A 25,755-nucleotide genomic window follows, 5' to 3' on the forward strand; every position below is an offset into this window, starting at 1 on the left:
TTAAAAAAAACCTCTCAAAAAAAAAGAAACAGAATAAACTCATACTACTGGAATACTGAAAATATAGCATGACACAAAAAAGCATTTCCATTTATATGGCAACTAGAGATTAAAATACTGTAAAAAAAATGTAGTAATCCTTTGTGTTTCTGTATTGTTGTATATGCTGTTGCCATTTAAATTAGCAAATAAATAAATAATCTCCTTAGTGTGCTATGCTTTTAATTTAGCATGGCCACATGGATCTGCTTTTGTTAGCTACAATTTAGGTGTAGGTTTAATGGGAAATGATGCAGGGTCTGTACTTTCTGCAACTGGGGTGTAGCATAGCTGAAGGCATTTTAAGGCTTTACCTCCGACTGTACGAACCCCTCCAACATTTTCTAATATCTCAAACTATTGTATTAATAAGCTAACATAAGGTTTTGAGCCTCTTGCAAAGTAAATAATGTGCTCGAGCAATTGTGATTGTGGAGAAATATAAAATAGAAAGCTGCATTATTTGTTGTTACCTTGAAAGTTACAGAAGTATATATTTTTAAATACAGAATTCCAGAGAAAATGTCACACAGAGAAACGACTGTAGGGGATGTTGTGAAAGCACAGTTGTAGGAATTATTACTCAACTCTGCCAAGTACAGAAATCTCGGACAGATGTTGGCAATAAAAATGGTTCACATAAGTGTGTATGTGTGCAGAGAAAGAAAACTAAAAGAAAATTTAAAACAGTATGTGGGTATTTGAGTTTGTTCTTATGTATTTCTACAAATGAAGAAGGAATACTTTTTGGGTGACTTTCATGAAAAAAAGATGGGGAGCAGAAAACATCTTCCCCTTCTAGCATCATGAATATATAGGATAAAGCAAACCTCATATACTAGAATGAATTACCACTAGCCTATAACATATTGAATAGCTAACATCTATCCTACAATCTGTTCAGCTACTGCTGAAATGGAAGTTCTTTTAACTTTATTCAAGCTTAACAAAATATCATAACCTGTCTCCCCGTTTTATGGTTTTGCTTTTTATTGCATTCAACTTGAGAAAGGATACTTACTTTTTTTTATCGAACTAGCTTTCTGAAGCTCTCACTTTATATATTTTTTTGCTGAGCTTTATTTGCAAACCGGGCTACTGCAGTGTCAACTAATTTTTATAAGGCTGTATTAAGAATTTCTGTTTTGAGTTTGTGCAATTGTGCAAACTTGTTAAACTACTTCAGTGTCCTAGCCGAAAGCGTCTAACGGGAATCCCTGCCAGGACCCTGTCTTTCCAGCCCCTCCAAGCCCTCCTGGCTCTCTCTCTCAAGGTCCCGGATGTTGGACTCAATCCTCGTGCTTATTCACTTCCATAAAAGGGCAGCGGCGGCTCCTCGGGGCTTTTATTGTTGCAAACAAATTTTCCACCCTCTTTCGCTTTCCTGGCGTACCGCGCGCGCTTCCCGGGCTCGTTCCATCTCTTCCTCCTGCTGGCACGAGGACTCTCGCAGTGTGCTGCGCGCGCGCTCCGGCTCCCAGGGACGACGGAGGAATAAAAGAGGAAGAGAGCAAGGAGAGATAGGGAAAGGGGGAGTGACTGGACGGGCTGCTGAAAGGGAGGCCAGATTGAGCGAGCCAGTGACGTTATCGCCGAGTGGAAAAGCAGGAGCCAAAGGGACTCCATTAGCCCAAGGTTGAAGGGAGCTGGCAGCTTGGAGGGAGTGCGGTCGCTGGTTCGCCGAGAAAAAGCGACTTTTCTCCTCTCTCGTCTTGATTCGCAGCTGCTGCTCGGAGGGATCGCAGAGGAGAAAGCGAAGGTGAGCGGAAGGGATGGGGCTGTCGGGTCCGTCTCTTTTCGCGAGTTTGTGGCGGCGGCGGCGGGGCTGGTAACGGTGGCGCGGCGTCTTGTCACGGTCACTCTGCGGCCCGGCCGGCAGAGCCTGCTGGAGTCGGAAAGTTGGGGGTTTAACTCGCGCGGTGACGTGTTCCCTTCGCCAGGGCTTGGGGAGGGAACCTGTAGAACGGGTTTGCTGACAGCGAACAGGTGAACAACGGTTTACATTCGGTAAATAGTCTGAGGGAGACGCTGCTTTTGATGGACTTCCCTAGGGAATAGGAGCGCAAGAAACAGTTGGGAGGCGGATGGTTGGGGACGGCAAATCGGGATTCGGTGACTGTTTCGGTGCCTTATTTCAAGCCACTGTGATTGCAAAGCCCAGTTCACTATGTAGTTAAACAATATTTTATTTTATTCTGTTCAAATCGGCAAATGCAAGACTGCGATTAATTATCAAACCTCGTGAGTTCCGTTTGTTTTGCAGTGGGGTCTACTTTTTTGGGGGGGAGGGAATAACCTAGGCTTGTCCCACTCCTTTCAAGCCCTCTATTGCTTTAGGCGCCTTCTGAGGGCTTTGCACTGATGGGTGGGGAGCGTCGGCTCTGGCAGCTCAGTTGCCCCCCCGCGGTCCCCTTTACCCTGGCTCCCTTCTGTATCGCCTTTCGTGTATCCGGCAAGGCGTCCCTGGGTTAAACAAGTTTTCTGCCGTGAGGATTTTAATTGTAGGAAATGTTAACCAGCCGAGCCTTCTGCTGGCTAATTTGAATGCTATTTCCTCTGCTTCACAGGAAGGCACGATGGCTCTGGACGGTATAAGGATGCCAGATGGCTGCTATGCGGATGGGACGTGGGAGTTGAATGTCCATGTGACGGACCTTAATCGGGATGTTACCCTGAGGGTGACGGGGGAGGTGCACATTGGAGGGGTGATGCTCAAGTTGGTAGAAAAACTTGGTAAGTTTTTTTTTTTTTTTTTTTCGTTGGTGGTAGGTGTGGTTCTGGCTGCGTTACAGAACTCCGGCTGTTCCTTCCTCTCTCTCTCTCAGTAAATCGCTTCAGTCAAGGGTCTCGTCTGTGCAATACAGCGTTTGACACAAAGCTCTTGATTCTGTAAAAAGTCCCTATTATTCTGGACCTGGCGTCCCTAAAGTTTCTGAAACGCGGTCTCCCAGGCTACTTAGGGGTTTGCTGCATTTCAAGTGTGTGTGTGTTTTAATAGAGAATTTGGGTTAAGTTGCTAAAGTTACAATAGTAACTACTGTTTCACTTCAAGTGTGTCAAGTTTATATTAAAAAAAAAAGTTCTTGCTTTCTCCACCCCTGTTTCCGAACTGCCTGTAATCTTGTCTAGTTTCTATAAGTCCAGCAAATTAACGATTTTGCCTGATCTGCCACCCCTGATTTATATTTGTATTTCTAATGGCATTGGTAACTAACCCTGTCCCAACACCCGTGTTCATAAATAGTGTTAATAAAGAAGTCCTTAGACATGAAATAAAGAACATGAAAATCCTGTTTTAATCTTGAAAGAATGAAGACAAACAGTTTTGAGATTTATGGAGCTGAATTTATTTGTTTTACTTTCTTGTAAAACACAATTTATAGTATCAGCTACCCTGAACATGGGTGTTCATGAAATATTGATATTCAGATTGAAAAATCCCTCTGTTTACTGCATATACAGCAAATCTAACAATCAAGCCTGTAATAAAACACAGCATGTTTGTGCGACACTGAATAAAGTGAGATAAACTTGCATATCCTAGTTAAAATGTCACCCATACAGCAATGCTCTTGAATCTTCAGTATGTACTATTTATTTATTTTAAACTTTCCTTTCCTTTGTTACTCTATTCTTCCTGCTTCCCAATGAGAGAAATGTCAAGCAGGTTAGATTTCTGTGACTACTAAGCAGGCAGTTTTAAAGTGGCGTGGAGTGGTGAACCTCATGTGCTTAGCTGTCGGACCTTCTGACAGTTTTATGGAGGAGACTCATAAAAGAGAGAGGGGGCCCCAAGATGGTAGCACTGGGTTAGAGACTGGTTGGTTGAATGATAGGTAACAGGGTGTGGTAATAGTGTAAACTAGTTTTATCTTTGAGATGGCAGAAGGGTATGTTCATGAGCAGCTTTGCAGACATGTTAAGAGAAATGAGGCAAAGCTCTTCAATAAGGGGGGGGGGTAGTGGGGGGAAAATGTTTAAGGTGTTTTGCAAGTGTGTGACAGCTGAAGACTTTAATCAAAAATATGCAGGCACATGCTTTGGGGTGCTGAAACTCAGGGAGTTGGACAGTGGTTTAGAACTGAGAAAAGTATCCTAGTGCAACAGGGGGGTGAAAAAGAGAGGGAGAAGTCTCAGATCTAGTGGTGTGTGCAGTTTAAGTAGAGCAAGCCAGACTGCATAAGTCTGGCAGTGCATCTGATAATTTTTGTTTGTTTTAATTCAGTGATATTATGTAGGCAGGAAAGCTTTTTTTTTTTTTCTTTTAAATTAAGTTTTATAAAACATTTGCTTGCAAGATGTTTTTGAATAGAACTGTTTTGAGTAGCATTTGCCTTTATTCACAGTTAGTATTGATCTTAGGCTGACTTCTTGCATCTTTCACAACTGAGAAATCGGACTGCAAATCCCGAGGAATCATGCTTTTATTTTGCCACACATAATACAAAGCAATCACTGTTTTTGATAGATTCCTGCAAGATGAAATATCCTTATTGGAAGTTAAGGAAGGAAGCATTGTTGAAAATATGCTTGACTGGCAGGAAATGTGTATTTTTGTATCACTTTTTTCTGAGTTGGGATAGTTTTGCCTTTTGAGAAGCAGTTTTAATGGGAGTTATTTTTATACTTGAGCTAGAAAAAGAACTGTTGAAGGAGACTTCTGCAGTGTCATTTGTAATGCTCAAAATCCATTAGCTTTTGGAAAGGTTAGAAGTAAGTGGCTTTCTGGTTATTGAATATTTGTTGTGTACAGTCTTTATTTTGCTTTCTTCAAAATTGAAGTTATAATAATTTTAAAGGTTTTGAATATTTCTTGGAGGTTGCAGAATATAAATGGAGTTCATTCCTAGAAACTGGAGCCTTTCAAACTACGTAATGAACTAAAACAGTAATGCTGAATGAATGAAAATGGGGCTGTAAGCATTCTTACTTTAAATTGGAAAGTGGCCCTACATTTATTTTTTTTCATTTAGCAGGGGTTCATTAAAAAAATTCTAAAAAATCTTGCTAGAATCTAGTTGCCCTCTGATTACTGAAGATGGGACTGTGCCTGCAAAATAAACCAGGAAATTGTCAGTGCATGCTGGTGGAACCAGGCCTGGCGCCACTGGGTTTGCAACGTGTGCAATTGCACAGGGTGGCACGCCTGTGGGTTGGTGTCGGGAGCAGGGAAAGGGCCCGCAAGGCCGCCGATGAACTCTCATCTGCGGCCCAGAAGAGGAATCTGCCCGTGAAGCTGCTGGTGGACCCCCATCTCACCAGTGGCTTGGAAGAGGCCCGTGAGGCCGTCAGTGGGACCCCATCCTACCAGCGGCTGAAGAAAGGAGGAGCCCATTCTCCTACGCCTTCTCGGTGCCGGTGTTTGCTATCCAAAACACGTGCAGCTAGCACGTTTTCTGTGCCGATCTTGCAATGCACGAGATCAGCATAGAGGAAATGCTAGGCTCGCGTGGTTTGATTTAACGCATGGGCTGGCACATGAGCAGCAGAATGGCTCCTGGTGGTATGTATGTTTGTGTGAATGAATGAATGAGGGCCTTACTAGCGTGTGGTATGTATGAGTCTTATTGGGGTGCGAGGATGTGATGTGTGTGAATGAGAGCCTGACTGGAGAAAAATTGTGCTGCCTCACTAATCCATGCCTTACTCAGGATGACTGGAAATACAATTTTCAGCTATGGAGAGCAGTGAATTTTCCATCCTCATTAGTTCTACTTATTGGATGTCTGTGTCTGCCATTTTGAAATTTTGTTTGGGAAATTTATAAAATTTTGTTTGAGCTCTTAATTATTGGATGTTCTATTCCTTAGATCATTATAAAAATATTTCAAAGTGTGGTTTTACTAATATAATTGATTTTTATTGTTTGAAGAATGATTTATGGGGACTAGTGGTTTCTGTTTCTGCATTGCATACAGAGTCTGGCTTGTTGTGCTTTCCAGTTCAGTTTCATCTTTTTTTATTCAGAATTTGATGAGCGAGTCTCTTCTGCATGTTTAATTGAGGTGGGGTATTCTGTGTGCGTGGTTTAAAAAAAAAAAAAAAAAAAAAAAAAGAGGGAGGCAGCAAAAATGCTAGCACCGGCCCTTTGTGGAACAATAAATTTAAGTGAAACATTGTTTTATTTTTGGGAGGTGTTCTACTCTTGTACCGTATGATACATTCGCTCTGCTGGTTTTATCTTACCTGCACCACTGTCTTGTAATGGAGACAACTGGGGTAGGGGGAATGGTACAAGGATATTTATCTGACTCTAGAGGGGTGAGATTTGGCACTATGTGCTTGGAACTGGAGTTACTGAAATGTAACAATGAAGACTTTAATTTGAATTTAAAGAAACATGAACCTTGTGCAGCTAGGGCAACATACATAAGGCTTGCCATACTGGGTTAGACTAAGTTCCCTCAAGCCCAGTATCCTGGTTCCAACAGTGGCCAAGCCAGGTCACAAGTAGCTGGCAGGATACCAAGGGGGAAGATAAGATTCCAAGCTGCCCATCCCAAGAATAAGCAGTGGATTTCTGCAACTCTTCCTCCAGGAACTTATCCAAACCTTTTTTTTTTTTTTCAAACACAGCTATACTAACAGCTTTCACCTCCTCCTCTAGCAATGAATTCCAGAGCTTAGTTATGCATTGAGTAAAAAAATATTTTCTTATTTGTTTTAAATGTATTACCCAGTAACTTCATTGTGTCCCCTGGTCTTTTGTACTTTTCAAAAGAGTAAACAACTGATTAACATTTACTTGTTTCATTCCTCTATCATATCTCCCCTCAGCTGTCCCTTCTCCAAGTTGGAGTCCTAACTGCTCTAGCCTTTCTTCATAGGGGAATTGTTCCATCCTCTTATCTTGGTTGCCCTTCTCTGTACCTTTCCTAATTCTGCTACATCTTTGAGAGGTGGTGACCAGAATTGAACACAATACTCAAGATGAGGTCACCCCATGGAGTGATACAGAGGCATTATGATATTCTGTTTTATTCTCTATTTCTTTCCTAATAATCCCTAGCATTCTATTTACTTTCTTGGCTGCTGCTGCACACCGAACAGAAGATTTCAATGTATTTTCAACGATGACACCTAGATCCTTTTCCTGAGTGGTGACTCCTAATGTGGAACCTTGCATTTTGTACTATAATTTGGGTTACTCTTCCCTAAGTGCATCACTTGTCTACGTTAAAGTTCATTGGCCATTTGCATGCCCAGTCTCCTAGTTTTGTGAGGTCGTCTTGCGGTTTCTCACATGCCTCTTGTGATTTGACAGCTTTGAATAATTTTGTGTCATTGGAAATTTGATAACCTCACTTGTTGCTCCCCTTTCCAGGTTATTTATAGGTATATTAAAAAGCATCATGTCCAGAACAGTTTGAGGGTTCATTTGAAGTGGTAGATCAGTTATAGGTGAAAAAGCACTGTTAATGGTGAGCAGGACCTCTGTGGCAGCATTGGGATCTATTTAGTCATGCCCCTGAAATAACTGTAGATGTCTCCAGAAGCTGTGATTCCAAAACTGGTCTGATTTTTGTATTTACAGATGAGTGTCTACATGCTGCTTAGCAGGCATTTTCCGGGGCTACGGTTTTCACATGGCTATACTGAGCACTGGGACATAGATTTTAATTGCTCTTGTAAACTATTTGGGTTTTCTTAAAACTTCTCACTGTCCTTGCATGGAAAGGCACAAGGAGTTGAAGGCTGGCTATTCTTGGCTTTCCTTGAAGTTAGAAGTTTTCTCCTTTGCTCTTTATGTCGAGGGGAAAATCTGCAGTGAGATGCCACATCCCTTAAAGTGTGTGACTGGAGGATCCCCCTTAACACACCACCTTGCACAAAAACCTCCATACAGATGAAGTGCTCCAGTCTTCACCAGGAGCTTGGCACACATGCTCTCGCTTTCTCGCCACGCCACCTGCAAACTCTCTCTCAGCCCCTTTCACTGCAGCTGCAGACACTGTTTGACACACCAAAATGCAACCCCAGTCTCCTACAACAAACAAATACTCTCTAGCATGCCCATAGCATCATGGGACGCTACCACTAAGGCTTAAAATGCAGGGGGTATCACTCCCTGGGACACTCCATACAGCACGGCAGCCAAACTTGGAAAACACTAAGAAGGGAAACCAGGAATCTGGCATTTGTATGGCAACTTCTAGTATACTGGCTTATATTAATATTCTGCAAGGTCTTATAACCTACTAAAGCAGCAGTAAAAGCTTATGGTTTAATACTTGTTTTGATTTTATTCCATTCCTGTTGGGATCTTAGTGTTAAAAGGTGGGTTTTTTTTAATGCTTTGTTCTTGGTCATGATTATTATAAATCTAAATAAACTGAGCTAAAAATTAAAAAAAAAATACACATCAGGAAAAAAAATCAAAATATAGCCAAACTGTCTATTTTAAAATTAATTAATGTCAGAAAAATCTATGACCAGGAATAATAGAAGACCTTCATACTCGAGACTGAACACCCTAAACAATCAAGTCTTGCTCACCGTTGGTCTTCAAATGTCCATATTTTTTATATATTTTAAATGCAATAAAACATGCCAAGCAGAATTTTTGTTTTTCTGCTTGACAGTGGGAGAAGGGGGGAGTTCTGAAGTCTGTATGAAGGGGACATGGCAGTATTGAAAGGTACATACCGTAATTTTCATTCTAAGAAGTGTGGAAATATATAGCAAGTACTTCTATTTTTATATCTTGCAAAATCCATAATCAGTGGGGATCTCATATTTTATTTCACTGTTTAACAGATTGAAATTAGACTGGTTTAGGTGTGTGCATAGTTTATTTTACGATCTAGATTAGGGTACCAAGTTTTTTGTATTCTGTGGTATGTGAATGATATATAAAGCAAATCTTGCTGTTTGTTTAAACTGAATGCTGTTACATACTTGCAAGCAGATAGCAATAATGCTTGTATAATAGGATCTCTAGTCTACCTTATTTCTATTCTGACAAGACTTAAGAACATCTCTTACTCCTCTGGGAATTAGAGCAAAAAAACTAGCAAATTCTGTGAACAGTATTAAAATTCTGCAGACTATTCAGATAAGGTAATACAATCATGATCTTTTGAGGAACAGGTAACTTAGTTCAAACAGAGCAGGATTTTTAACTTTTTTTTTTTTTTTTTTTCGGTGCGGAATTTTCCTGTCCTAAATCTTGCCCTCTCCAGATTGCTCTCTCATCCCAGTGTTGCTTGCTACCTCCTCTTCTCCCATCCCTTCCCCCCACCCCACCAGATTTTTCTCTCCACCCCACTCCTCTCATTCTTTCTATGGTGGAGGAGCACCCCACCCCCCCCAGCTTTCTGTCTGCCAGCCCTCTTTAGCAAAACCCCAGGCTCGCTATCTACCTTGCTTGTTCAGGCTCCACTGGACCCCCTCCCTGCTTTGTTTGGGCCATGCAGGCTCATCTCTTCCGGCTTGCATAGATCCAACACAGACTCTTCCAACTCCTGGTCTGCGTAAGCCAGCCCACTACTGCTCCTTTCTCATTTCCAGTTGACCCCAGAACTGTGTTCCCTCCCTTCTGGCCCATACAAGCCTCCACTGCCATGGCTGCTGCTTTTTGGGTCCCATGCCTAATTCTGTTGGGCAAATGGGGAGTTCCCCCAGGTGTATTCTCATTCTCTCTCACTCACACACTCACACACTCACACACTCACACACTCACACACTCACACACTCACACACTCACACACTCACACACTCACACACTCACACACTCACACCTCACACACTCACACACTCACACACTCACACACTCACACACTCACACACTCACACACTCACACACACACACACACTCACTCACAAGATTGGAAAAGGTACTCCATGGAGGACAACATTTCCAAAGGGGATTTTACATACCCTGTTGCTCTCCCCATTCCCACCCAGGCCTGTACTTTTCTCACTGCTGGCTGTTGACCTGGGCCAGAGAGAGAGAGTGACGGTGCCTCTGGCCCCACCCCTTTTCTCTGCTGCCTGATTTAGCACTTTGAACCACGTAGTATTATGGTGCCCACATGTCTCAAAGTGCCAGATGGGCCATGGGCAGCGGAGGACAGTGATGTGGTCTGAGACAGCACCGTTCTCCTCCTCCTGGCCTGGATCAGCAATGAGCAGTAGGGGTGTGCATTCGTTTCCAACGTATTGGTAATCCGCAAAGTATAGGGCCATATTCTTTGTATTTGTGGGGAAGCGAAACGTATCGCGATTCCCCACAAATACAACAAATCTTCACCGAATTATTCGGCCGTCTAAAGGAGCGAATTTAAACACCCCACCCTCCAGACCCCCCCCCCCCAAGACTTACCAAAACTCCCTGGTGGTCCAGCAGGGGGTCTGGGAGCGATCTCCTGCACTCGGGCCGTCGGCTGCCAGTAATCAAAATGGCGCCGATAGCCTTTGCCCTCACTATGTCACAGGGGCCGACCAATGGCACCAGTAGCCCCTGTGACATAGTAAGGTCAAAGGCTATTGGCACCATTTTGAATACTGGCAGCCAACGGCGTGAGTGCAGGAGATGGCTCCAGGTCCGTCCGTCCCCCCCCCCCCCCCCCCGCTGGACCACCAGGGAGTTTTGGTAAGTCTTGGGGTGGGGGGGGTTAGGAGGGTGGGGGGGTTGTATTTCAGTTTTAGCCGGGAAATGAATAAGAATGAATGCAACGGGGCCCCCCTTGCTGAATGCAATGCATCTCCCCACCCCCGCCTTCTATCTGACAGGATGGGCTCTGCTGGGTCACGTGAGAGGTGGGCTTTATTCTTTCGCCTGGTGGGATGGGCTGCACAGTGACACTGCTTGCTGCTCTGTTATACAGTATGGGGCGGATTTTAAAACCCCTGCGTGCGTAAATCCGGCAGGGCCCTCGCGCGCCTAAGTCCCGGGGCTTTCGAAACGGGGAGGGAGGGGGCATGTCCGGGGGAGGGCCCGGGGGGTCGTGGCGCCGGCCCAGGGGCGTGGTCGAGGCCTCCGGACCACGCCCCTGGGACCGGAGGACGGAGCGGGGCTGCCGGCGATGTGCGCAAAGTTAAGGGGGGGGGGTGAGTTAGGTAGGGGAAGGTGGGGGGAGGGCGAAGAAAAGTTCCCTCCGAGGCCGCTCCGAAATCGGAGCGGCCTCGGAGGGAACAGGCAGGCCGCACTGGGCTCGGTGCGCGCGCCGGTTGCACAAATGTGCACCCCCTTGCGCGCGCGCCGACCCCGGATTTTATAAGATACGCGCGGCTACGCGCGTATCTTATAAAATCTGGTGTACTTTTGTTCGCGCTGGTGGCGCGAACAAAAGTACCAGCGCACGTATTGTTTTAAAATCCGCCCCTATGTGTATACCATGTGACCTTGCATGTCTGAAGCATGGTCACATACATAAGATGCTCCCCAGTATACTGGTACATATATTCTAAAGAGCACCTAAAAGTCAAAAGGATAGCATGACTTTCCTAATAACATAATCTCATTTTCTAATCCGTTTTTTAACATGTTGCCAAACTACCAGGCAACTGAACTGCCAGCCAAGGTCTCAAAACCCAAGTTTCTTTCTCTTCAAACACTGAAAGCAGAGTGTGTCCCCCCCCCCCCCCCCCCCCCTAAAAATGTGGTGATATTTTCTAGTGTATATACCTGTGTTCAGAATGGGTAATTATTCTAGTATGTCTTTGTTCATTTACAAATTGTACCTACGTCACTTGGTTAAATATCAATGGAAGAAAAATATTTGAATCTGCCATCATGTTAATTCCAGTTTGGCTCTGGCTCGCCTCCCACCTCACCCTTGTTCACAGCTGAAAAAACCTTTGTGCACAGGCATGCAGAAAGATAACAGATACAAATGTTTCGGGATGGACATTGCAATCTGTGGTGTATTGAGCCATTTACTAGTGTAGCTACAATGTTATACAAAGTCAGATTAGCAGATGTATGTTTTACTGTCTTTTTTTCACCTTTTTAAAAATGTGAACAAACAAGAATAGTCTGCAGTATGTAGCTATGTTTTTAAAGATCAGTTGTAGTCATTACCTTCCAAACTAAAGCATTCAGTGGTGGTATAATTTGGGGCATGTGGTGGAATGAAGAAAAGGGCTAAAGTTTGTGGTGCGCTTTCTGGTAAGTGTGCTGCTGTCTTTCGAATCTGTTAAATGAACTTTTGAGCAGGTTGGTTGGGTATATAACAAACATGATCTAAGTTACTTATTTCATGATATTTATAGAGAGCTATCTCAGTGGAACCGGCAACTTTGGCTTGCTATCCAGTATATACTCTGAACAGTTAAACATTTTCACTACATCTGTATAATAGCAATGTCCAAACAAGGTCTTCTGTTAACTTTACTATATGGTTTGGTTTGTTTGAGGCTTTAACTGCTGCAGTGGGGCCTTCTGTAGAACTGTCTCAAGCAGGGGTATGTGCTGTCCTTTCAGCTAAGTATGTCACTTTTTTTTTTTTTTTTTTAAGAACCATAGGGGTAGATTGCGCAATTTTTAAAAATCGCGTACTTTTGTTCACGCACCAGGCACGAACAAAAGTACGCTGGATTTTATAAGATACGCGCGTATCTTATAAAATCCGGGGTCGGCGCGCGCAAGGGGGTGCACATTTGTGCAATCTGCGCGCGCCGAGCCCAGCGCGCGCCACCTGTTCCCTCCGAGGCCGCTCCGAAATCGGAGCGGCCTCGGAGGGAACTTTCCTTCACCCTCTCCCCACCTTCCCTTCCCCTACCTAACCCCCCCCCCCCACTTTTGTGCGCGCCGGCCGGCAGCCCCGCTCCATGTTCCGGTCCGGAGGCCGCGGCCACGCCCGCGTTGCCTCCCCCAAAACGCTGCATCATTATTTATTTATTTAACAGTTTTTTATACCGACCTTCATAGTAAATAACCATATCGGATCGGTTTACATTTAACATAGGGTATAACTGAAGGAACAATTCAGGTAAACAATAAATAACCATAGATAGGAATAAGTCAAAGTTACAATCAACGGGAGTCAAGAACTTGGAAGCTTAAAACAAGCTGGAAGGAAGATAAAGGCAAGTATTAATTATGAAAGATACGATAGAGAGATCGGGTTAAAGCTTGGAAGTGCTTTAACCTGGAGGTACCAGAGTCCATAGTTCATGAAAATAAATGCCAAGGCCGGGTGAGAGTGGAAGCCATTAGTGATTGTCTGGAGGATCGGAGAAGGCTTGGTGGAAGAGCCACGTCTTGAGTCTTTTTCTGAAAGTTAAGAGGCAGGGTTCCAATCTGAGGTTTGCAGGGATGTTATTCCAAATAGATGGGCCTGCTATCGAAAAAGCTCTGTCTTTGGTCGTGGAGAGACGTGTGGCCTTAGTCGGAGGAAATTGTAGAGTGCCTTTGAGAACCTCTCTAGTTGGTCTGTTAGAGGAGTGGAGTTTGAATGGGATTTCCAAGTCGAGTTGAAGTTGATGGTGGATGGTTTTGTGAATTAGGGTGATTGATTTGTATAGGATTCTAAAATTTACTGGTAACCAATGTAGGTTACTGAGGATGGGTGAGATGTGTTCACCGCGGCTGGTGCTGGTCAGCAGTCTCGCTGCCGCATTTTGTAACATCTGCAGTGGTTTGGTGGTAGATTTGGGGAGGCCTAGGAAGAGTGCACTGCAGTAGTCTATTTTGGCGAATAGTAGCGCTTGTAGGACTGTCCTGAAGTCCTGGAAAAATAGTAATGGTTTAAGACGTTTTAGAACCTGTAGTCTGTAGAAGCAATCCTTGGAGGTTGTGTTGACCATTTTCTTTAAGTTTAGTCGATTGTCTAGTATTGCCCCAAGGTCTCTAACATGCTTACAGGTAATGTGAGAATTGTGAGGTGATGGTGGCGGAAAATTGTTTTCATTTGAGGAGATGAGGAGTAGCTCTGTCTTTGAGGCATTGAGGACCAGGTTTAAGCTGTTAAGTAGATTGGTGATGGAAAGAAGGCAGTTATTCCAATGGGTAAGAGCTTTTGAGATAGATTCTGTTATAGGGATTAGAATCTGCACGTCATCTGTATACAGATAATGAATTAAGTTGAGATCCGATAACAGTTGGCAGAGGGGGAGAAGATAAATGTTGAAGAGGGTTGGAGATAAGGAGAATCCTTGTGGTACACCTACGGTTGAATTTGTTAGGGGAGACTCTTTGTTGTTGTTTTTGACCTTAAAAGTTCTATTGCTGAGGAAGGACTTGAACCATTTTTGGGCTGATCCAGAGATGCCGATATCTGCTAGGCGATCTAGAAGGATGGAGTGGTTGACTGTATCAAATGCCGCCGAGATGTCCAACAGGACTAATAGAAAGGAATGTCCTTTGTCTAACCCCATTAGGATATGATCTGTAAGTGAGATGAGGAGGGTTTCCGTGTTGCGTGCTTTGCGGAAACCATATTGCGAAGGGAATAGGATATTATGGTCCTCTAGATATTCAGAAAGCTGGGTGTTTACCAGTTTCTCCGTAAGTTTGGCAACGAATGGGAGATTAGAAATGGGTCTGAAATTCGCCAGAACATTGGGGTCTAAATTATGTTTCTTGAGGAGGGGCTTGAGAGAAGTGTTTTTTAGACTGTCTGGGTAACTTCCTTGAGTTAGAAGGCCGTTGATGATGCTTGTCAGAGGTCCTGAGATCGTGTTCGGGATGAGAAGCAGGAGTTTCGATGGGATATTATCAGCCGGATGGCTAGAAGGTTTCTGTTTTTTTAGGAGGGATTCGATCTCTTTGGTGGAAATATATTCGAAACTGTCGAACTTGGGTCTACTAAGGGAGTTGGAATTCTCTCCTGACTTGAGAGGTGTAGTGTTTGGAGGGAGGAGGGCGAGGGTATTTAGAGTTTTCTGTTGAAAAAATGCAGCGAGCTCATTAGCCTTGGTTAGAGCTTGTTCATCTGGAATAGATGGAGGGGTTGATTTAGTGATTTGTGTTACATAAGCAAATAGGGCCTGGGCATCGTACTGGAAGTGGTGTATTTTGTTAGCATAGTATTCCTTTTTTTTTTTTTTTGCATCATGCGTGACATGCCCCCAAAACGCCGCGATGCCCCCTGACACGCCCCTTTTAGAAAGCCCCGGGACTTACGCACGTCCCTGGGCTCTGCGCGCGCCGGCGGCCTATGCAAAATAGGCGCGCCGGCACGCAAGGGCCCTGCGCGTGTAAATCCGGCCGGATTTACGCGCGCAGGGCATTTAAAATCCGCCCCACACTTTTTAAGCATTTCATGGAAAATTCAGACTATTGTTGATGGGAAGCACTTTTTTTTTATTTTTTAAATGGTCAGCTCTTTCAGCCACTTGTTGAGGGCCACACTCACTTCACTCATGTTCCTTTTTCCTACCTGGGACTGTGAGGACTGCTTCTGTTGTGTACTCTGCTGCAACCAGCCTGATGGCCAGTAGCTGAACATAGTAGGCAAAGCTAGCACTCACATTTGGCAATGCTAATGAAGTATGAGCCTGATGCTCAGTGAAAATTAAGCATATAACTTCTTATGCCTGGTATTTTGTATTGAATTCTGGGGTGATAGTTCTGCATGTTCCCCTTTTCATGTTAAGTTTCTCAGTTCTGTAGTGCCAGAAAATTCATTTATCCTTTTTAGGAAGATCCAGTTGAACCATTGCAAAGCATTAGTAGAAAACTGTTTTGTCTCTCTTGGGTTTTGATTCTCTTAATGGAACATTTTAGAGGCTTATGAATAAAACACAGAAGTGCAACATTATTGATCTATCTGTTTTGATTGCATTTGTTGCTGGATAATACATTTGATGTTAAGTGCTTGATATACAGACATCAACTGCATCGACTTGAATTTTTAATTAACCACCTTAGACATTTATAACCCTTACAAGTAAAAACAGTGGGGAAAAGGTGTTCAAGTAATTTATATTTTTACTTAAATGCAAATGAGAAGGTAGCATGTGGTGGATGTATGTGATAACTAATTTTATTTTGGGGTTTTCTCTGCAACCAGTTGAACACATCCACAATCTCTAGATGGTTAATCCCAAATTTTAAACTCCCTTTTGGAGCTTAGATCATGCTCTGTCCTTTCTTTGCTGTGCATGTTCAGAGTTCGTATTGAAGGTGTGCATTTATTTTTAAATATAAACTTTGGGCTAGCGAAGGTAGAACTATACAGGAATGTTTTATCTTAATGCATATTTACTTTTTTTGTTTAAGATGAGCTTTCTCATCCCGGTATGCACTTAATTTCCTGCAAGTGGTGAGAGCACGGGTCCTCTCCCCCCCCCCCCCCCCCCCCTCACCCCTCATTCTTGAATTGGCTCTTTGGTCATATTTGGCAGGAAGGCCTCCTGTGCCAATGGCAAAGTCCTTCTGAAATATTAAATAACACTTTCAAAGGCTGTCTGATTCTTTGTCAGCTGACAAGTACGGGCCCTTGGGATCCTCTTGGTGTATGGTCCAAACGTTGTGTAGCACCTTGTGGTTTGAGACTTTGCAGGTGGCTGGGCCAGTATGTACTCCCACTCCAGCTGTTCCTTATTTAGATTCATTTTTTTTTAATCTTTTTTTTATTTTGTTGCCAGACAACATACAAAGCCAAATTTAGTAAATTCTCAAGCCATACAGAACAGAATATTATTATACAGTATAACCCAACTTCTTACCCGTAGTCAGAATTATAACATTTCCAGTAGATCCCCAGATCTTATCATAACTTGTATGCTTAGATATGTTATTTTAACTTCTCTAATAAAGCAACAGTGTGTACTTGTTTGCCTGTTCTCCAGGATAGGAACAGATTTTCACTTTCATGCAATAGAGAAATGAGCAGCATGCAGCAATTGCTGTATCGGGAGCTTTTTACATTTCTCCAACACTTGCTCTCCCTATAACCCAAGAGACAACTCTGGAGTTAAGGCACAGTCCACGATTTGCCCTATAAGCCGACCAACCCTCATCCAAAAAGCAGAAATGTATGGACATTCCCGCCATGTGTGCAGATATGTGCCCCTCTGCCCACAGCCTCGCCAACAAAGTGGTGAGGCAGAAGCTGACATTTTTGAGAGAGACTCTGGATATCTGTAACTATGCATAATGAGCCTCACCATGAGTTCAGCCCTCTTTGCACACAGACCTGTCAGCCGTAGTCCATATCCTTTGCCAAACCCTCCTCTCCAGGTGTAACCCTAGCTTTCTCCCACTGCCTCTCAACCCTTAAAGTGGGTTCTGAGTTAATATACGACTGAGTAATCAGTCACCTAATACATCACCAGACATACTTTCCCCATAACTTATTCCTTCATGAAAGCATGTTTATTTTATTTAATTTTCTATACTGATGTTGGTATATACCTTCACAAGGATTTACAATGTTTCATAATTAAAAATCATAAAATAAAAAAATTTTAAACCAAACAAGTAACTATACATCAGACTCATTCTTAAATTAATATAAAAGATACAAATCATGAAATGAAATAAAACGTAAAAAGTAAATCACATTAAAACTTGCCTATTAACATAAAATTAACCAAAAGCATGAACGTATGAAAACATTGAAGATTACTGGCTGACTTCTACTTGGAATGCTTGTACATAACATCCACGTTTTTAGTGTTCCAATGGGATAGGTTGCACCCAGTTCCAACCTTGATTCCCAAGTCTGCTTTGGAGGAAGAAGGTCCACTGATGGGAGAGCACCAACTAGGTGCAGCAGGAAAGGATCCTGTAGCAAGGACCTGCTCTCCAGGTGATGCATTGTCCTTTCGCACTGAGGATATCTCCCCAAGGCCTACTGCCCAGGAGGGAAAGGTTAGGTCTGCCGTCATAGTTGGTGATTCGATTATTAGGAATGTAGATAGCTGGGTGGCTGGTGGGCGTGAGGATCTCCTGGAAACATGCCTACCTGGTGCGAAGGTGGCGGACCTCACGCGTCACCTAGATAGGAGTTTAGACAGTGCTGGGGAGGAGGCGGCTGTCGTGGTACATGTGGGCACCAATGACATAGGAAAATGTGGGAGGGAGGTTCTGGAAGCCAAACTTAGGCTCTTAGGTAGAAAGCTTAAATCCAGAACCTCCAGGGTAGCATTCTCTGAAATGCTCCCTGTTCCACACGCAGGTGGAGATAACGTTCCTGGTTGGAATAAATGATAGCTTTATGGAGCAATTGGTTCAGGAACCAACGAGAGAGGGAGCAATTTTAGATCTAATTCTCAGTGGAGCACTGGACTTGGTGAGAGAGGTAATGGTGGTGGGGCCGCTTGGCAATAGTGATAATTTGATTTAATGACTGGAAGAGGAACAGTGTGCAAATCCAAGGCTCTCGTGCTAAACTTTCAAAAGGAAAATCTTTGATAAAATGAGAAAAAATGTTAGAAAAAAACTGAAAGGAGCAGCTACAAAAGTAAAAAAAAAATGTCCAAGAGGCGTGGTCATTGTTAAAAAACAAAAAAAAAAAACATTCTAGAAGCACAGTCCAGATGTATTCCACACATTAAGAAAGGTGGAAAGAAGGCAAAACGATTACCAGCATGGTTAAAAGGGGAGATGAAAGAAGCTATTTTAGCCAAAAGATCTTCATGCAAAAATTGGAAGAAGGATCCAACAGAAGAAAATAGGATAAAGCATAAACGTTGGCAAGTTAAATGTAAGACATTGATAAGACAGGCTAAGAGAGAATTTGAAAAGAATTTGGTTATAGAGGCAAAAACTCACAGTAAAAACGTTTTTAAATATATCTGAAGCAGAAAGCCTGTGAAGGGAGTCAGTTGGACCGTTAGATGATCGAGGGGTTAAAGGGGCACTTAGAGAAGATAAGGCCATCACGGAAAGATTAAATGATTTCTTTGCTTCGGTGTTTACTGAAGAGGATGTTGGGGAGGTACCCGTAATGGAGAAGGTTTTCATGGGTAATGATTAAGATGTACTGAATCAAATCACGGTGACCCTAGAAGATGTGGTAGACCTGATTGACAAACTGAAGAGTAGTAAATCACCTGGATCAGATGGTAAACGCCCCAGAGTTCTGAAGGAACTAAAAATTGAAATTTCAGACCTATTAGTAAATATTTGTAACCTATCATTAAAATCATCCATTGTATCTGAAGACTGGAGGATAGCAAATGTAACCCCAATATTTAAAAAGGGCTCCAGGGGCGATCTGGGAAACTACAGACTGGTTAGCCTGACTTCAATGCCAGGAAAATTAGTGGAAAGTGTTCTAAACATCAAAATCACAGAACATATAGAAAGACATGGTTTAATGGAACAAAGTCAGCATGGCTTTACCCAGGGCAAGTCTTGCCTCACAAATCTGCTTCACTTTTTTGAAGGAGTTAATAAACATGTGGATAAAGGTGAACCGGTAGATGTAGTATACTTGGATTTTCAGAAGGCATTTGACAAAGTTCCTCATGAGAGGCTTCTAGGAAAAGTAAAAAGTCATGGGATAGGTGGCGATGTCCTTTCGTGGATTGCAAACTGGCTAAAAGACAGGAAACAGAGAGTAGGATTAAATGGACAATTTTCTCAGTGGAAGGGAGTGGACAGTGGAGTGCCTCAGGGATCTGTATTGGGACCCTTACTTTTCAATATATTTATAAATGATCTGGAAAGAAATACGAGTGAGATAATCAAATTTGCAGATGACACAAAATTGTTCAGAGTAGTTAAATCACAAGCAGATTGTGATAAATTGCAGGAAGACCTTGTGAGACTGGAAAACTGGGCATCCAAATGGCAGATGAAATTTAATGTGGATAAGTGCAAGGTGATGCATATAGGGAAAAATAAACAATGCTATAATTACACAATGTTGGGTTCCATATTAGGTGCTACAACCCAAGAAAGAGATCTAGGCGTCATAGTGGATAACACATTGAAATCGTCGGTTCAGTGTGCTGCGGCAGTCAAAAAAGCAAACAGAATGTTGGGAATTATTAGAAAGGGAATGGTGAATAAAACAGAAAATTGTCATAATGCCTCTGTATTGCTCCATGGTGAGACCGCACCTTGAATACTGTGTACAATTCTGGTCACCGCATCTCAAAAAAGATATAGTTGCGATGGAGAAGGTACAGAGAAGGGCAACCAAAATGATAAAGGGGATGGAACAGCTCCCCTATGAGGAAAGGCTGAAGAGGTTAGGGCTATTCAGCTTGGAGAAGAGATGGCTGAGGGGGGGATATGATAGAGATGTTTAAAATCATGAAAGGTCTAGAACGGGTAGATGTGAATCGGTTATTTACTCTTTCGGATAGTAGAAAGACTGGGGCACATTTAAAACTAATCGGAGAAAGTTCTTTTTTACTCAACGCACAATTAAACTCTGGAATTTGTTGCCAGAGGATGTGGTTAGTGCAGTTTAAAAAAGGATTGGATAAGTTCTTGGAGGAGAAGTCCATTACCTGCTATTAAGTTCACTTAGAGAATAGCCATTGCCATTAGCAATGGTAACATGGAATAGACTTAGTTTTTGGGTACTTACCAGGTTCTTATGGCCTGGATTGGCCACTGTTGGAAACAGGATGCTGGGCTTGATGGACCCTTGGTCTGACCCAGTATGGCATTTTCTTATGTTCTTATTTTTCAGCTGATCATACTATAACTGAGACTGACTTGAAATCTCAAACTCATCTTGCAACTCCACAAAAGATTTGAGCCTATCATCTTTATACAGATGACCTAGGCAATAGAGTATAGACTCCCACCACTGCTTAGCGTCAGGACTAAATGTATGAATCATTGGTGCTGGATCTTTCCAAAGGGGAGAAAAGGCCAGAGGACCCTTACCCTTCATGCACATCGCCCTCCAAACCTTGATAATGCATGCAATCAGGGGACAGTTAAGGCATGCCCATCTACCTCCAGGAGAGGGACATTTCTCTGTTACCAATGAGACGATCCACCCATTCAGCCAGGTTTCTCAATAGCGAGCCAGGGAGAGGTTTGATCCTTATAACCATGCAAATAGCCCTCAGTCTTGCTGCCCAAAAATATGCCTGCAGGTTCGGAAATACCATACTACCTTATTCCTTGGGCCACCTTAGCAGGTTTGCTGTCCCATAAGAAGCCGAGAAGCATACTGTTAATAAAAGTAAAGAAGCTATTTGGAAGAAGGAGTACATGCTGAAATAGAATATACAGGGAAGAATATTCATCTTCACCACATTAACCCATCCTCCCCGACAAAAGATAGAATCCCTTACTATCCAATAAGTCTTTCTTAATCTTTGTGAATACAGGAGCATAATTAAGCTTATATAGTTTCCCCCAAATTACCAGGTACATCGATCCCCAGGTACTTAATGTGACAACGACTTTTTAAAGGAAGCAAAACATCCCGGGATATCCTTGGGCTTACAAGATCCTATAGGAAACACTTCAGATTTGATAGTTAGTATTATACCCTGCCATCGACCCAAATGCTCTCTTCTTAACTAGTAGTTCAGGACCTGATTTCTTAGGGTTAGTCAAAGAGTGCCATAGCAGCAGCATATAAAGAGATGAGATGCTGCTCTCCACCCACACACAAACCCTGTATTTCTGAGTTAGCTCATGATTTCACTCAAAGCCCCTCTATTGCCAAATCAAAAAATATAGAAAAATATTTAGTCACTGTAAATCTCCTGAAGTTAACTCTGCCCAAAAGGTGGCTTTGAACACCCCAATTGGGGGAAATTCAGAAAGGAGTACAACAAGCACAGCTCCTTAAAGCACTGGGACCAGATGGGTATCCAGGGGAATTTTTCAAGTTAATGAGTGAAAGAATATTGGTGCCCCTGGGAGGAAGATGTATGCAGACCTAATTGAAAGGGGACATGTCCCTTGTTCTCCTAACATTAGCTTTTATAACAGTTTTGCCTAAACCGGAACGTGACCCTCCAGCACCCGGGCCTTATAGACCTATCTCTCTCGAACTTCGAGGTAAAAGTTGTTAACGAAGATCATGGTGGATAGGCTGGCTCGTTATTTGCCGTCTTTGATTGTGGCAAAACAGGTGTGTTTTTTGTGAAGGAGAGAAACTCTGGTCTTATGTGTAAAGTAGTGGCCTTGATGGAAATTAGCAACAGATGAAGGATGCTCTCTGCTTATTAGTTTCAATGCTGAAAAAGCATTTGATCGTATCGATTGGAAGTTTATTTGCATTCCTTAGAGGTGGGCATAGAGAGCGATTTCCGGCAAGTGAAAAGTGTTTTATAATAGGCCAGTAGCCTCAGTATTTGCAAATGGAGCACAATCTGAGATCTTTAAATTCCAGAGAGGCAGCCAACATGGCTGTCCTATCTACCTGCTCCCCCCTCCCCCATTAGTCCTCCTCTTGTTGGAACCACTCTTAAAAAGAATTAAGGAAATAAAAACATTCAGGGTATTCATTTTACAAAAAGAAATGTCCCAACTTCTAAAACTTTGGCCTTTGCTTCTGATATTCACGTATTGGAAGTGAATGCGCCTTTGCCAGTTTTATTAGGAGTTCAATAAGTATGGAGCCCTAGCTGGTTTAAAACTCAACTTGGAAAAAAACAGAGACACTGCCAATGATGGATGAGGTTAGGAACTTGTGTGGGAACACTTTCCCAAAAGTGGAGCTTAGGAGTCCTTTGGATACTTAGGGATTCAATTACATAGAAGTAGCTAAATTGCAGAGTACGAGCTATAAAAATATGCTTACTAATACTACAAAGATTTTGCGAATGCGGATGGACTTTCTATCTTTGGCGGGCTGAGTTGGCTTATACCAGATCTTTCCCAAACAGTTTTATATGTTACAAGTAACACCTAACTTTTTGATGAGGAGAGAGAAGGCATTGAAAGGCAGATTAGGCAGTTTATATGGTGAAAGGCTAAACCATGAATAATGCTTTCCACATTGAGGTGGGAGCAGGGAGGCTGGGGACTAGCTAACACACAATTATACAATATGGCATGTAACTTGAGACATGTAGGAGACCGGGTTATAAATACCAACTATTATGGTCCAGTAGACTGGGAGAGCAGTTTAGTGGCACTGGCAAATCTACGATACACAGATCCATCAAAGTTTACCAAACACAGCAAAGTGTTATAACTCCTAGAACAAAAACCTAGAAGTGGTTTTGTGGGAGGATGAAACTGGATTATCGGAGATATATCTATATCTATATATATCTCTCTCTAGATATATAGATATATAATTTCCTTTTTGTACAAATTGTGGAAATTGGAAGCAGACCCTGGGCATGGGGCTATTGTGTGGGGATGGTACTTTATGGGTGAATACATTCCTAAATGTGTCTCGAGGGATCCTACATTTACACCAAATGTGTTTCTCGCAGACACACATTTTCTTTTACAGGCATACTGTTCTCAAACAGGCGCACAGATGTGCATTAACAGAATCTAACACACGAAAGAAATGCGGACAAGAGGTGGGAACACTGGGCCATAGCTTTTGGCATTGTATACGTATACAGAACTATTGGAGAGAGGTGCAAAGCTATATTTCAGGAGTAAAGGGGAGGGGGGTTGGTGCTTGTTTTTGGCGGTATAGGCATTTTTTTACTATTTGAGAACTTGTACATTTGAATCGAGAGATGCACGTTTGTGCAGGAGGAAAGTTCTATTGGCTAAAAAAATGTTTTGCATAATTGGATGACCCCTGACATGCCCACTTTAGGGCAACCTAAAAATGTGATACATGTGTATTGTGGAAAAGTAAAAAGAACAAATAGATCTAACAAGGAAACATGGAGTACTTACGTTAATATGGGATTCTTATTCACAGTCCCTATTTCCTGGAGCCAGAAGTTTTGATTCTAAATGATATGCCTATATAATTAGTAGAATTGCTTTAGGGTAACTGTTGAATAACTTGTCAGCTAGACATTTCCCAATATTGTATTCTGGGATGATGTGGGGGAGGGTTTTTGTTTTTTTATTGTGTGGGGGGGGGGGGGGGAAGCTGTTACTATAATTGTTCTTTGGGCCAGAGGGAATGCAGAGTAAACCAGCCTTCAGGCGTTTTACATTTATAATGCATTTGTGAATGTTTAATAAAAAGTTTAAATCACCACGGAGAAGCAGAAAAATTAATTCAGTCTCAAAGCTTCCAAATTTTGAATATACAAATGTCTTTATTCATTAAGTCGGCAACTCCATTGCTCAAAATTACAGAATTTACTCAACACCGGGTCCCCCGACACGGACCCGTGTTTCGCCAAACGCGGCTGCGTCGGGGGGGAACAGTGAATTCTTTATGGTATTCAAACTACAATTAAAAAGAAGAAAGACAATTAAAGTATTTAAATTAGAGACTGAGAACAACAAGGATCCTATATTATTAATAATATAGGATCCTTGTTGTTCTCAGTCTCTAATTTATCTCATGCATATTGACTATGAATATCCTTCCAAATATCCTTCCAAATATCCTTCCAAATATCCTTCCAAATATTACAGAATCTCATGCATATTGACTATGAATATCCTTCCAAATATCCTTCCAAATATCCTTCCAAATATTACAGAATTTACTCAACACCGGGTCCCCCGACACGGACCCGTGTTTCGCCAAACACGGCTGCGTCGGGGGGGAACAGTGAATTCTTTATGGTATTCAAACTACAATTAAAAAGAAGAAAGACAATTAAAGTATTTAAATTAGAGACTGAGAACAACAAGGATCCTATATTATTAATAATATAGGATCCTTGTTGTTCTCAGTCTCTAATTTAAATACTTTAATTGTCTTTCTTCTTTTTAATTGTAGTTTGAATACCATAAAGAATTCACTGTTCCCCCCCGACGCAGCCGCGTTTGGCGAAACACGGGTCCGTGTCGGGGGACCCGGTGTTGAGTAAATTCTGTAATTTTGAGCAATGGAGTTGCCGACTTAATGAATAAGACATTTGTATATTCAAAATTTGGAAGCTTTGAGACTGAATTAATTTTTCTGCTTCTCCGTGGTGATTTGGACATTAATTGTGGAGATCAGCATTCGCTCCTATTTGATGTTTAATAAAAAGTTTAAAACATCATTTCATGAAAGGACTGTGGTAAGTCAAACCTCTTGTTCAAAACTTCTTGTGCTGAAAGATTTAAATGCAATTTTTTTAGCTGATGAAACCACCGTGTGAGCCTTTGGAATTGGATTTTCTAAATTTTTTGACTTAGGTGATTTTTTTCTGATTGTGATCACTCCTGCTAGATGAGTTGGTGAAATGCAGCCTCTTGTCCACCATCCTCCCTATCTGCAATTTTTTCACAAACAGGGTGGTTGGTACTTCAAATTCACCAAGTTTCTTCCAAAAAGTCTCAGCTTTCCATATCAATCAATCCATGTTACTGCCTGCATTCTTGCCAAAACCACATGTTCATGAAGACAAAAAGACTCTCCCTACTGGATTACAAACAAGCCTTGGCATTTTTCAAAAGGCTGACCGGCAAACATCAGCTTTTCATCTTTTATGCCCCCCCCCCCTCCCCCCCAAATGGCAGTCACCAAGCACACTTTCCCTAATTGGTTGGCTGAGTGCATTCGTCACTGCTATATTTTAGCAGGACTACAAATCATAGATTCTGTTAAAGCTCATCAATTTGAGAGCTGTAGCTTCCTCTGTCACTCGCCTTCTAGAAGTGCCCACAAAAGATATTTGCAAAGTTTCAGCTTTGGTCTTCGAGTTCATACTTCACATCGCACTAAAGACCAGCAGTTTACGGTAGGCAAACTTGCTTTTTCTGTCGTCAAGCAGGCTGAATTAACCTTTACATTTGGGGAGTCCCAAGCT

At 42.4% G+C, this 25,755-nt stretch overlaps 1 protein-coding gene across 8 annotated transcripts in view; it reads left to right on the plus strand.

Annotated features, from left to right (window-relative positions):
• Positions 1-1,392: 1,392 nt before the first annotated feature.
• Positions 1,393-25,755, plus strand: part of FERMT2 (fermitin family member 2) — a 242,672-nt gene continuing 218,309 nt past the window's right edge. For 2 of the 8 annotated variants that reach the window (XM_029598302.1, XM_029598305.1), the window contains exons 1-2: positions 1,398-1,798; positions 2,607-2,772. In XM_029598302.1, coding sequence (XP_029454162.1) covers positions 2,616-2,772 — 157 coding nt within the window. In that variant the 5' untranslated portion in view covers positions 1,398-1,798; positions 2,607-2,615. Of the gene's footprint in view, positions 1,799-2,105; positions 2,281-2,606; positions 2,773-25,755 lie in introns of those variants that run through there. The other 6 variants (XM_029598306.1, XM_029598308.1, XM_029598311.1 and 3 more) reach the window with 5 other exon arrangements.

This window comes from Rhinatrema bivittatum, chromosome 4 (assembly GCF_901001135.1).
Source record: "Rhinatrema bivittatum chromosome 4, aRhiBiv1.1, whole genome shotgun sequence".
NCBI lineage: Eukaryota > Metazoa > Chordata > Amphibia > Gymnophiona > Rhinatrematidae > Rhinatrema > Rhinatrema bivittatum.